General features: G+C 48.5%; 1 protein-coding gene across 1 annotated transcript in view; it reads right to left on the bottom strand.

Moving 5' to 3' along the window:
• Positions 1–12135, bottom strand: part of CLMP (CXADR like membrane protein) — a 95878-nt gene extending 83743 nt beyond the window's left edge. Inside the window, exon 1 of the mRNA XM_049777944.1 lies at positions 11959–12135. Coding sequence (XP_049633901.1) covers positions 11959–11986 — 28 coding nt within the window. The 5' untranslated portion in view covers positions 11987–12135. The remainder of the gene's footprint in view (positions 1–11958) is intronic.
• Between the last annotated feature and the right edge of the window lie 934 nt (positions 12136–13069).

The following is a 13069-nucleotide window of genomic DNA, read 5'->3' as shown; positions in this document are numbered from 1 at the left end:
GGGGGCCCTCCCAGCAGAAATAGCCATCATTAAGTCAGCATGACAGGCCAATGCTAATGTTCTCTCTCTCTCTCTGCAGGCACTTAATGTTTCCAACCAACCCTAAACCCTGTGATTGGTGAAGCCGCTTGCCTGAGGTCACGGGATGACCAAGTGGCTGATCGAGCTGGGCAGCCAGGATCTGAGAAGCCAGGCCCAAATCCACCCCACCCCCCTGGCTGTCCCAGACATTCACACCCCCATTCTACCCTCAAGAGTGATGGGAAATCATTGGAACTGTCACCGGAAGTAATGAGAAGTGACAGGGGCAGGGCGAGAAGGCTTATTGCTTCGAGTCAGAAGGCTCCTCAGAAAGCCAGGTCTCCGCTTCAACAATGAAAGCACAAAGCAATTTCCCTCTCCAGGATCTGATCAGTTCCCCTCACCTTCCCCCCCACACCCCAATAAGATAAGAAGTCAGAGGCAGAATCTCTGCTCATGATAACAGACTCTTCTGCCATAGAAAAGTCCTTCTGAGCTGAATCCTGTTTGCTTTTCACATGGAGGGAGGATATTAAAACCCGGAATGAAGGGGCCTGTGTCCTTAAGGAAGTGATCCGAAGGCACTGACTGACATTTCCTTCTCCCAGTCTTGTTCCTGTAAGAGTCCATGAAGGAGGAGAAGAGAGAGAGGTAGGTCACTCACTCTGTAGCTGGCAAGTGGCAGTGGAGAATGAAGCCAGAATTTCAACAGGCAAGGACATAGGGCACACTCGTCCCTTCAGGAGGCAACTGGCCCAATGCCCAGGCCAGGGTCCCTTCATCTCCTCTTCTTGATGTCGGTAAGGGAAGCACCCACCCCATCCCCACTGTATATCCAGAGCCAGCAATCTCCCTAACACACAGGGCCATGAGGAAGGGCAGGTGAACATTAGAGTCGGCCCTTACAAGCTACTGTATCCTGGTGAGATGCCCTATCTTTACTATCTTTACTATCTTCGTGAGACTCCTAAAAGCCTAGGCCCTCTCCTCATTTCTAACACTTCTATAAATCTGAAAAGTCCCCCCTGTGCTTTCTAGGGCAGCTTTCTTTGTTTTTCAGCAGACACCCAGCCTTTGAGATACTGGGGATCCTGCAGGGCTAAACACTCAAGATGGGGGAGAAACCTCCCTGCTAGAAGGTCAGATGAACTGATCTGGGCTATGTCTGAGCAGCAGGTAGCACCAGCTATGGTCATGGGGGTGGAGGAGATCTGCCCAAACTTCATTCTAAAACAGGCTTTGGCTGACCCAGAAGCAGAAGCTGACAAAGTGAAGTTAAGCAGCAGGTCAACTGCTTGAATTCAGCTTTCCCCTCTGCTCTGCCTTTTTCTTCCTCCTTATCCACACTCTGCTCCCCATCGGTCCAGATGCCCCCCATGGCTTCCTCACTTCAGAAGAGCCTCCAGCACCCCACACTGATGGGCACCTTCTGAAGACAGCTGCTCCTTCTCTCTGCTCCGAGTGCCATGAAGGAAACGACCTTCTCCTGGCCTTCTGGAACAAAGCAGCCTTCAGTCCTCTCCCCACCACAGTTGAGCCCAGGCTCACCCCGGGATCCAACAGACTGTCGCTGACAAAATAAAGATTGTCTGACTTCAGCATTCTTCCCCCACTGGGGTCCAGAGGGAGCCAAAGGAAACAAACTTCTCTCTCCAGAATCCAGAGAGTTCAAGAAGCTCATATGAACCAGAGACAAACAGTTGTTGAGGAGGATGCGGGCTGCGTTCTTTATGGTCTATGTGATTGTGGTGGGAAGGGGACAGAAATTGGATGAGGAGAAGGAACATAGAGGGTGAGACTCAGTCAGTGACATAGAACCAAAGCCCACAGTCTCAGGACTTACTGAGCTACTCCCAGGACCTCATCTGGGTAGGTCCAAAGAAAACATAGGGCACCAAATTCTGGTACCACAGAGTTTGAGTACCCACAAAACTCTGGGTACCACAAGAGTCTTGCAATCCTTCAGAAAGTACCGGAGATCCATGTGTAATGTGTGCTGTCATTCTGGGTTAAAAAAAAAAGTCATTCTTTAATCACTTGAATAAAATTGGGGGGGGTATGTCAAATGTTGAAATAGAATTTTCACTGTGGGATTTTGCTGTTTGTTATTTTATCAACAGAATCTTGCTTCAACCTGTCCTCTTCCTGGTCATATAGCACTGGTGGCAAAAGAGCTCTAAGTTCCACACCCCCCTCCCACTCCTGGCCAAGAGAAATCAGAGGGTCATTTGAGTCCCTAGGGCTAGATCATGTCCTGATTCTGCTGTTGGCTAACAGACTATGCTTCAGAAACTCACTTCATGTTTCTCCATCTGTTTATTTATCTGCAAAATGGCACCATCATGACTTTTATTCTTGATGATTCCAGCGGAGATGAGGTAGGTTAATCAGAGGCTTTGCAGACAACAAAGTCTGTACAGATGCTAGGAAAGAAATCCAGTGTTCTAATTATCCTTCCCAATAGGAGTTTCTCAGGTCTTACAAATACAAGACAGTATGTGGTTAAAGCACTTTACCATGTGTGTTATTGACCTGGGTTCGAACCCCGGCCATACAGATGGTTCCTCAAGTACTACCGAGGGGTTACTAATGAGGCCAGAGTCCAGAAGAGCCTCTGAGCACAGCCAGATGTATCCCTGAGGCCCCCAAATACACACACACACACACACACACACACACACACACACACACACACACACACACACAATAAATAGGGTTAAAACCAAGCACAAGTTCAATTTCATATAAGGACAACAAAGTATCACACAAGATAAGACTAACCCTGTCTGTCACCCTTAATCTGCTCATAAATAGTTTCACAGGAGACAGTATTCCATCCAGAAGAAACTATTCCACCCCGAAAACTACACTGCTACCCATGCAGGCAGTTTTGTAGGTAATTATTTTAGGAGGAGACTTTGGGGTTTGGAGGTGGCTAATGTTATACATAAGGGGAATTGCTTTAGTGTTGATTTACACCCTGGTCCCAGCATGAGGTCATTTTTCTTTTCTTTTCGATTTTTGGGCCAACCTGGCAGTGCTCAGGGGTTTCTCTTGGCTCTGTGCTTCTGCCAGGAATCACTCCTGGTAGTCTCGGGGGACCATATGGGATACTGGGAATCCAACCTGGGTGAGCTGCATGCAAGGTAAACACCTCCACAGTGCTGTTACTCCAGCCCTGCAGCATGAGGTCCTTTCTAAGAGTATTCTTTTCTTTTCTTTTCTTTTCCTTCCCTTCCCTTCCCTTCCCTTCCCTTCCCTTCCCTTCCCTTCCCTTCCCTTCCCTTCCCTTCCCTTCCCTTCCTTTTCTTCCCTTCTCTTCCCTTCCCTTCCTTTTCTTTTCTTTTCTTTTCTTTTCTTTTCTTTTCTTTTCTTTTCTTTTCTTTTCTTTTCTTTTCTTTTCTTTTCTTTTCTTTTCTTTTCTTTCTTTCTTTCTTTTTTTTTTTTTTTTGGTTTTTGGGTCACATTCGGCAGCACTCAGGAGTTACTCCTGGCTCTATGCTCAGAAATCGCTCCTGGCAGGCTCGTGGGACCATATGGGATGCCAGGATTCAAACCACCAACTTTCTGCATGCACGGCAAACACCCTATCTGCATGCTATCTCTCTGCCCCTTAAGAGTATTCTTATTACTAAACCTCAGGGCAGAGTCTCTGGCCATCCAATCTGCAATGTACTCTAGGGTGGAAGTGTGACTGTTTTCTTCAGGAAAATTGCTCTAGTCTAGATGGTCTAAAGATAGTCTAAATAGGAAAGCCTATTAGAGACCGTCACAGCTTCTGCTTCATGAATGGGCAATGCCTACTAATACCAGACTGGTAGGACTGGACCCACAGTACACAGCAGGGAAGGTGTCTGTTTTGCATGTGGTTCCCCCAAGTTTGATCTCTGACCCCACATACTGTGCCCCCAACATTACTAGGAGATATCCCTGGGCACAGAGCCAGGAGGACGCCCCCGAGCAGGGCCAGGTGTAGTTATCAACAAAACAATACAAAACAAAACATTAGCTAGCACAGCAGTACAGACATGGCGCTGATCCCAATCAATTTATTTTGTTTTTGGTTTTGGGACCCGGCGATCAAACCCGGCGATGCTTGGAAGTTACTGCTCAGGAATCGCTCCCGGCAGGCTTTTTTTTGTGTTTTTTTGTGTTTTTTGTTTTGTTTTGTTTTGTTTTGTTTTTGGGCCACACCCGTTTGACGTTCAGGGGTTACTCCTGGCTATGCGCTCAGAAATCGCCCCTGGCTTGGGGGACCATATGGGACACCGGGGGATCGAACAGCGGTCCGTCCTACGCTAGCGCTTGCAAGGCAGACACCTTACCTCTAGCGCCACCTTCCCGGCCCCTCCCGGCAGGCTTAAGGACCATTTGGGATGCTGGGGATCAAACCCTAGTTGGCTACATCCAAGGTAAATACCCTCCTCCCTGTGCTATCAGTCCTCTAGGCCAGCCAGCATATTCTTAGAATCAAACAACAACCACAAAAGCAGCGACTGCTATTTCTCTAAGAAATCTTTGAGATAACCGTAGTCTAATATAATGGGTTTTCAAAGGCCAGTTTGCAGAATCCTGCTGGTCTGCAGAGGTTTCCTGACAGCCTGAAAAAGCTATCGGATTTTCATTCTATGATGTTGAAAGAAAAAAAGTTCTTGAGAGAAAGCACAGTGGCAAAGGGGACATGCATGTGTCTGCCCTGACTCAGTCCCCAGCCTCTCTAGTCCCCCGACCATAGCCAGCTCAGTTCTGCAAGTCCCTTCATACTGCCTGACTAGTCCTATTACTCCTGGCATATCCAATCCTGAGTATGATTTTGCATCTGTCAACCCTCTCATGGACCTTCACACTGAGGATTGAAGACCAATAACTTCATACTCTCGTTTTGCAAGGAAAACAAAACAAAACCTGAGGTGCAGAGGGATAGGACTTGTTCAGAACAACCATAAGATGATGGAGTGAGAGGCTCCTTCATCTTCATGATTCCCCACCTAATCCCTTATCAGCACCTACCCACACCATTGGCATGAGACGGGTCTAACTATTTTCCTGAATATATCAAATATAATACCCAGCACCGAAGAAGTTTCCAGGATTCCTATGTATGAAATCTAAATTGCAATGCCATGACATCTGCCCTGTTTTTCAGGCAATTGCTCAACATAAACAATAATGCCCTGCGGGGCTGGAGCTCAGAGGAGCAGTGAAAATTTTGAGGGTGTGAATTTCTGGGTTTGATCCCTATCATCCTCTCCAGCACCCATAAAAATAATGCCCATTGTTTTGCTCATTTAACTGAAACAGGAGAAGAACAAGGGCCAAATAGCTTGATTCTAGAAGCTGAAAAAGGAGGAGAGATGTGATTTGGTTCAGGATATCAATAGCAGGACACAGAATTAGGGTTCCAGTCTTTTTTTTTTTTTTTTTTTTTTTTTGGTTTTTGGGCCACACCCGGTAACGCTCAGGGGTTACTCCTGGCTATGCGCTCAGAAGTTGCTCCTGGCTTGGGGGACCATATGGGACACCGGGGGATCGAACCGAGGTCCGTCCAAGGCTAGCGCTGGCAAGGCAGGCACCTTACCTTTAGCGCCACCGCCCGGCCCCAGGGTTCCAGTCTTGACCTCTCTGGTAAACTATTCATCTAAACCTTGAACTTTAAGTCCTTCCTCAGCATAAGTGACCAGGTTGGAATTACTAGTTGGAATCATTCTAGTTGGAATAACTTTGGGTCCAAAAAGGAAGCGTCTTAAGAAGTCTGGAAATTATAGGGAAAATATGATACAAATGTATCATTTTTTTTTGTTTTTTTGGGGTTTTTTTTGGGGGGGCCACACCCGGCGGTGCTCAGGGGTTACTCCTGGCTGTCTGCTCAGAAATAGCTCCTGACAGGCACGGGGGACCATATGGGACACCGGGATTCGAACCAACCACCTTTGGTTCTGGATTGGCTGCTTGCAAGGCAAACGCCTCTGTGCTATCTCTCCGGGCCCACAAATGTATCATTTTCAAAGATTCTAAAAATGACAAGAACTGCAGATTCCAGTTCTCATTCACCTATCAGAAAAATATGAGGCTTAAAACCTTTTTAAAGCTATAGTTTAGTCTCTTACTGTTGGGGGGGGGCACACCCAGTAGCACTCAGAAATCACCCCTGGCAGACAAGGGAACCATATGAGATGCCACGAATCAAACCCAGGTTCGTCCTGGGTCAGCCGCATGCAAGGCAAAGCCCTACTGCTGTGCTATCATCGCTCTGGCCCCCTCTTAGCTTTTTATGATTTGAAAAGTCTCTTTTTTTGGGGGGGGTGAGGAGGGGATGTGGATTGGATCTCTAGTGATGCTCAGTACTTTCTCCTGGTCCTACACTCAGGAATCTCTCCTTGGTTATTTAGGGGACCATACTATGAAATCCAGGTCTGCTGTGTACAAAGCAAACACCTTAACCTCTGAGCCCTAGTTTAAAAAAAAAAAAAAAAAAAAAAAACTCTGGCCAGAGTTTGGTAATCTTTGACTCTACTTTTGAAAAATGTCTTTCTAGAAGGCAGGAGAGATAGTACAGTGGAAAAACCTTGCATATGGCCAACCAAGATTTAATCCCTGGCACCCCATAGGATCCTCCAATTTCCTAGGAGACATCCCTGATCACAGAACCAGGAATAAATTCTGCGCAGAGCTGGTTGTGATATACTTCCCTGCCAGCAAATTAAGACATAAATATCTCTCTAGGGGCTGGGATGTGACTAAAGAGCACAGACAATGTGAGGCCTAGGATCTGAACCCTGCCCTCCTCAGTAGAACCAGTGTGATTCCTACAAAATAAAAAGTTTATGTAGTTCATGATTGAGAATGTTCATGAAATATCCTCATAAGTACATTGCCCTGATGAGCACAAGACAAAAATAAGATGAGACAAGATACAAGTCTACTGGGAATGTATCATTATGATGACATTTTCATTAATGTGAGAATATGAGGGGAGGACATGGAATGCTACTGAGACATGTCATTATACTACAGATCAATGGACTCAGCATTCAAGCCTTCCTCCAACTCATTTTCTGGAAAATAAAGCTCTTTTTCCCCATCCTTGAAAAAGTCTTGATAAGCCAATTGTTAATCTGGTTCTGACACATTTATTTAATTTATGTGACAAATATGTTATCCGGTCTCGTGCCATGTTCATATAACATATAATATTTTTTTTAAATAGAACTATTTTTGGAGTACAATAGTTTGTACAATACTACAAAAGTTTGGAGCCAGAGAGATAGTACAGTGGATAAAGTACCTGAGCAGGATCAAAACCTGGCAACCCATATGATCCCTTGGGCCCACCAGATGAGATTAGTATTAATTTAGGAGTCAGGTATATGGCTAAAATGCCTTCCATGTAGGATCCTGGGTTTGGGTTCCATTTCCAGAACCACATGGCCCCTTATAATTATGCAAGGTGTGGTTTCCCACTAATAGTGACCAAAAATAAATGACAAACCGAAAAAGAGTCACTGGTTCTATTTGCATTAATGAACAAAACAAACTGAATTCAAATAATGGATTGTTCCATGGTCAATAGTAATAATTCTACTAATTCTTCACTTCTCTTTACATTAGTTAAGAGAACTAGTTAAGTTATACTGAAAGGGGGCAGAGTGAACTGCTGTGTATGCAGAAAGCTCAGGTTTAAGCCCTGGCACTACAAGGTTCCCAGGATACGACAGAAAATAGCACCCAAGCACAGAACCCCTCAGCACTGCCAAGTATGGCTCCCCTGAAATAACACATAACACTCAAACCCCCAAATATTCCAAAAATCCAATGGTCATGAGGCAGAAAGGAAGTACAATGATAAGGTCCTTGCCTTGGACACATCTGTTTCAAATTTAATCCTTGGCACTACATATACCCCCCCTTCCCAATTCCTGCCAGGAATCATCCCTGAACACCATCAGGCATGAGTTGACCTCACCCCCCAACTACCCTGTGCCCTGCCAAGAAAATCCAATGAAGGGGGATTAATGAGATAGACTCAGAAAACTTTGGTGGACGAAGGCTGACACTGACGGTGGGATTGGTGCTAAAATATTGTATGTCTAAAACTCAACTATGAATAACTTTGTAAATCACAATGCTTTGAATAAATTTTTAAAAAATATAAGAAAAATGCAATGATCTTAGCAAACAATTCTTAAAAACAATTCAGTTTTTAGTTTATCCAAGGTACTAAGGGGTATGCAGACTAATGCCTGTAGTTCTGTCTACTTGGAACTTGCAGTGTGATTGGCCTATCAGATAAGCATTCCAATCATAAAACAAAGTTGCATATGAGAATGTCTCCAGGATCCAGAAGCTGGAGAAAGAGAGTTTATTCTGTTGGTAAAATCAGGAACTGGGCATGGGAAGGGAGTGGTCATTGGGGTGAGACATGGAGGTTGAGCACAATTTTGTTCTACAGGGATGGAGAGGAAGAGAGAGGGTACTTTGAGAAGGGAGATAGGATCATCATAAACAAAAGTACAGGGCTGGATAGAAGCACTGAGCACTGTTAGAGACAGCAAATAAAGCCAGATTCCTGGAGAGTGGTCTAGGGTAGGAAGGAGAGGAAAAATAGAGACCATCCCGTCAAACCTTCCACAGAACAATGATGAAGGTGGAGACCACAACTACAATTTAATGAAGGAATTATAGAAACGATGGGGTTAGGGTCCCTCACCCCCTGTTTTGCAGACAAGAAAGCAGAATCTAGAACAAGAACCTAGAGAGCTTGCCAGATTTCAAGTCGATGTCTCTGCATGATGCAGGCTACCCAGGGGAGCCTCTGGGAGCAGAGAGGAGGAAGGAGAAAACTCAAGCAGAAGAGCAGCAAGGCAGATAGCCTGGGCCCAGAAAGGATGTTCTGGTGGAATAAGGGAAAACTAAGCACCAGGAGACAGGGACCTGTCTCCCTGTTTCCTGGAACATGATGAGGTGCCTCCCTCCCCAGGGCCATCACCTATCAAGACTCAACAATGGCTCATCCTTGTGTCACTTGGGGGACTCAGCCTGCCCAATGCCTTTGGGACTGTGGTTTCTAGAAAAGACAATCAGGCCAGTAGTGAGGAAACAGCCTGGAATTTGGCTTTCAAGAAACATCAGATGATGTTAGGGTTCTGAGGGCTTCCTTTCTGGTTTTGATGACGAGTCCCTGGACAAACCATGAGTCCCAGCACCTCCTCCCTGGCTTTCTGTTCTAGTCAGGGTGCCTTTCAGAGACCAGGGCATCCTTCAATTTTGCTCCCTTTGATGCTTCTCCCTGGAATACCAGCATCAGCTCAGGCTTCTGCTTTGTTTTTTTTGTCCTGATCTGGAAGTACACCGGCTCAGTGGCTCTTAATTCAACTGTATTCTCAACCAAGAGCTGCGTTGTGTTAGGTCTGAGCTTGTCTGACGAAGGCACAGAGGTGGCAAAAGTTTTGCCCTAGGTGTGAATGGCAAACAGCTTCAGTGTTCCGTTCTGCTTCTCTTCTCCATAACTTTAGTCTGTAACTATATTATAAAGATAGAACCCAGGGGTGTGAGTGATAGTACAGCAAGTAGTGCATTTGTCTTGCATGTAGTTGACCCAGGTTCGATTCCCAGTATCCTTTATGATCCCCCGAGCACCACCAGAAGTGTCTCCAAGCCCAGAGCCAGGAGTAAGCCCCAACCATTGGCAGGTGTGGGTCCCCTTCCCCTGCACTAAGACAAACTAAAAAGGTAAAACATGGCCAAAGTAGCTTCTACTTTCTCTAGACACAGGGGTCCTCAAACTTTTTAAACAGGGGGCCAGTTCACTGTCCCTCAGACCATTGGAGGGTCTGACTGTAGTAAAAACAAAACTTATGAACGAATTCTTATGCACACTGCATAGATCTTATTTTGCAATGAAGAAACAAAACAGATACAAATACAATATGTGGCCTGCGGGCCATAGTTTGAGGACCACTGCGAGAGGAATGATTTCATGCAGGATTCCATGAATGAAGACAGGCCAGCAAAACTCTCTCTATAGCTTCCCTTCCCCAAGACCTTCTTTAGGGCTGGGATCTCATCCATTACCCCAGTCTCTCTATAGAAGACCCAACTGGAATGGTTCATTGGACCCGTTCAAAGTCCTTAAGTGTCCCAAAGCTCTCAGATTGCTAGATTCCTGAGCTACCTCTGGAGATTCAAACTCCATCATCCAACAAGCTGGATTTCCTCCTCTGTAAAAAGGGGTAATAGTAGCTTGCCATCAGGACTGGTAGGAAGGAGGCAGCCACGAGTTAACAAGACGGGACAGAGTGTTCAACATAATAAGTGCTTAATGACTTCTAGCTGGTTTTAATAAAGCGGCACTGGGGTTTCAATCCAGAGAGCATCTGGGAACAATTGGAAGCTGCAGGGTAAAGGCTAGTAAAGGTGGCAAAGGTGGCACCAAGCTGAAATAGCTGGGTCTAGGGACAGCATCGCCAGTCTTAGCCCATATTTCAAGGATTTTAGAAAACAGTCCCCGCCTGCCTCCTCACTCTAACCACACTCTTGCTGCCTCCTCTCTGTTCTTCTGCCCAGATCATGATGCCTGGGACAGACCTACAGAGGCATGTTTGTCTCACACACACACACACACACACACACACACACACACACACACACACACACACACACACACACACACACACACACACACACACACACACACACACACACACACACACACGCGAAGCAAGAACTAGGCAGTGCTCTAGACATCCACAGCAAATGACTTTGTAGTGTCTACTCACTTTTGTGTGGATTCCTTTTTTTTTTAAGTTTATTCCTACACACGAGACAACCTCCCCCGCCCCCCCCCCCCCAACATTCCTGGTGTTTTAGATTCCCAGCACTCAAAAGCCACCCTTTAGGCTTTGTGATTTGGGCGCTAAGGACTCTCCATTCTGAAGCTGGAACTAATGTAAGCGAAGTCCACCCAGCTAGAGCATTCAGACAGGGTGGCCTGGGTTCCCGGGCAGTTGCCGGATCTTCGGTGCTGGGGTTTCTGCTAACCTTCGGGGGGAGTGTTTCCAGGAGTCCCAGCTCCTTGGCGGCCACCCAGCCTTTACCGCAGAGCCCCCACGCCACTCCACTTTCCCGCTCCTCCCCCTGCAAGGCTCCTCAGTTTCCCTCCTGCTCGGGTTCTGCTTGCAGTCTGCAGCAAACCTGCTGCTTCCTGCAGGCGCCTGGGGGTGGGGGGGGCAGAGACTGCAGGGGTCTGGCGGGGGGGGGCGACACCGGGAATTGCTGCGCCCCAGTTTTTCCAAACCCACCGCGTCTCTCCCTGCAAACCATTAATGCTGCTTTTTCTTGTCTCATTCTCCACCCCAGGGCCCCCCCACCTTCCTCCCAGTTTGGCTTCCTTGGCTGGCTCTCCCCATCTTTCCACCATCCCACCCCTTTCCCACCCACCCTTGCTGGTCATTTCCCAAAAATCTGCATTTTGGGGGTGCTCTCCCTGCCGCCCCTCTCCTCTCCTCTCCTCTTCTCCTCTTACCACCAAACCCCCACTTCTTCCTTACACCCCGCCACACATCTGTTTCTGATCGGAGCCTTCGAGACGCCTGTTTGAAACAAAAAAACGCTCCTCCCAGCCTCAAGAACCTGGCACCGAAATCATGCAAGAAGCCCGATCCGCTACCACCCCCATCCATTCCCCCCAGGAGGCCCAGAAGCGGGGCGCGCGCCCCTCTCCAAGCCCATGGGACCATCCCCAAAGCTATAGGGTCGAACCCCCGCTCCTGGAGTCTCCTCCCTATGAGGACCCCCACCAGCTCCGCAGGCCACTGCGGCGCCTAGATGCCAACCGCTGGATGGCCATGGCCGAACTGGGCGGTCCCCTCCCCGGCTGCCAGATGTGCCCCAGGGGAACGGGCTGCCAGATGTGCCCTGCGCGCACACACATACACTCACCTAGCCAGACCAGGACCAGGAGGGACATCCCGCTGTCCTGCCGCGGCCGCGTCCACGCTCAGCCGCTGCTGCTGCGCTTCTTTTGGGCCGGCCCGGTTCAGCCCAAGAACCTCCTCCTCCTTCTCCGGGGAGCTGGGCGCGGCGCTTTGGGGTGCGCGCCGGGTGGCCGCAGCCATGTGTCGGCGCGGGCGCTGGCCCCGCGCTCCGAGCTCTTCCGTGCGCCCAGGCTGGGGTGTTTCCCTTTGGACCGGACCGGCTTGCAACCAGGATCAAGACCAGGACCAAGAACCGTTATCTGGGCTTCAGCTCCAAGGAGGCGCCGCACCGTGCGCCCAGGCGCTCCCAGCCTTGTGGAACCACTTTTCCCTGTTTGGAAAGAAAAAAGGGAGTGAAGAAAGAGAAGGGGGGGGGGGGAAGGCAGGGAGCGGGAGCCACATGGTTCCCTCCCCCTCAGCCCCTCCCACCACTATCACCACCACCCCCCCTTGAGCAGGGGGAGCAGGCCCAGAGCCCCGCTACTGCAGGGCGAGGCCCCCCCCCAAGTCGTTGCGCGGGGGGCGCGGGGGTGGGGATGGGGGTGCTGGATCTGGGCAGCCATGGACTTCATCTGAGCCCTCTTGCCTTTCTTCCTTTCTTTCTTTCCACTTGGTCCTGCTCTTTCTGGGCTCTCTCAACTCTGTCTTTCCTCCCTGGTCCATCTCCTCCTTCTCTTAAAGAGCAGTCTTTGTGCCTCTTCTTCCTCCCACCCTCACCCCTTTTCTCTCCCCGAGCCTTTCTCCCTGTGCCCTTTCCTTGCTGGCCAGTCAGGGGCATCCTTCGGAAGGTGGCCCTAGTGTCAGACCTGTCCCATGCACTCTTTTGTGTGGTTTTTATTTGGGGGGGGGGTGTCCACACCCGGCAGCGTTCAGGGGTTACTCCTGGTTCTACGCTCAGAAATTGTTCCTGGCAGGCTCCGGGGTTGGGGAGATGACCATATGGGATGCTGGGATTCGAACCACTGTCCTGCATGCAAGGCAAATGGCCTGCTTCCATGCTATCTCTCCGGCCGCCTCCTATACACGCTTTTGTTTTTCTTGCCCTGGTGTTATCTCTCTGGGGGATGAGGGTTAAG

Source organism: Suncus etruscus, chromosome 8 (genome assembly GCF_024139225.1).
Source record: "Suncus etruscus isolate mSunEtr1 chromosome 8, mSunEtr1.pri.cur, whole genome shotgun sequence".
NCBI lineage: Eukaryota > Metazoa > Chordata > Mammalia > Eulipotyphla > Soricidae > Suncus > Suncus etruscus.
The sequence above is the reverse complement of the archived record's forward strand: the minus strand, read 5'-3'. Positions and strand labels throughout refer to the sequence as shown.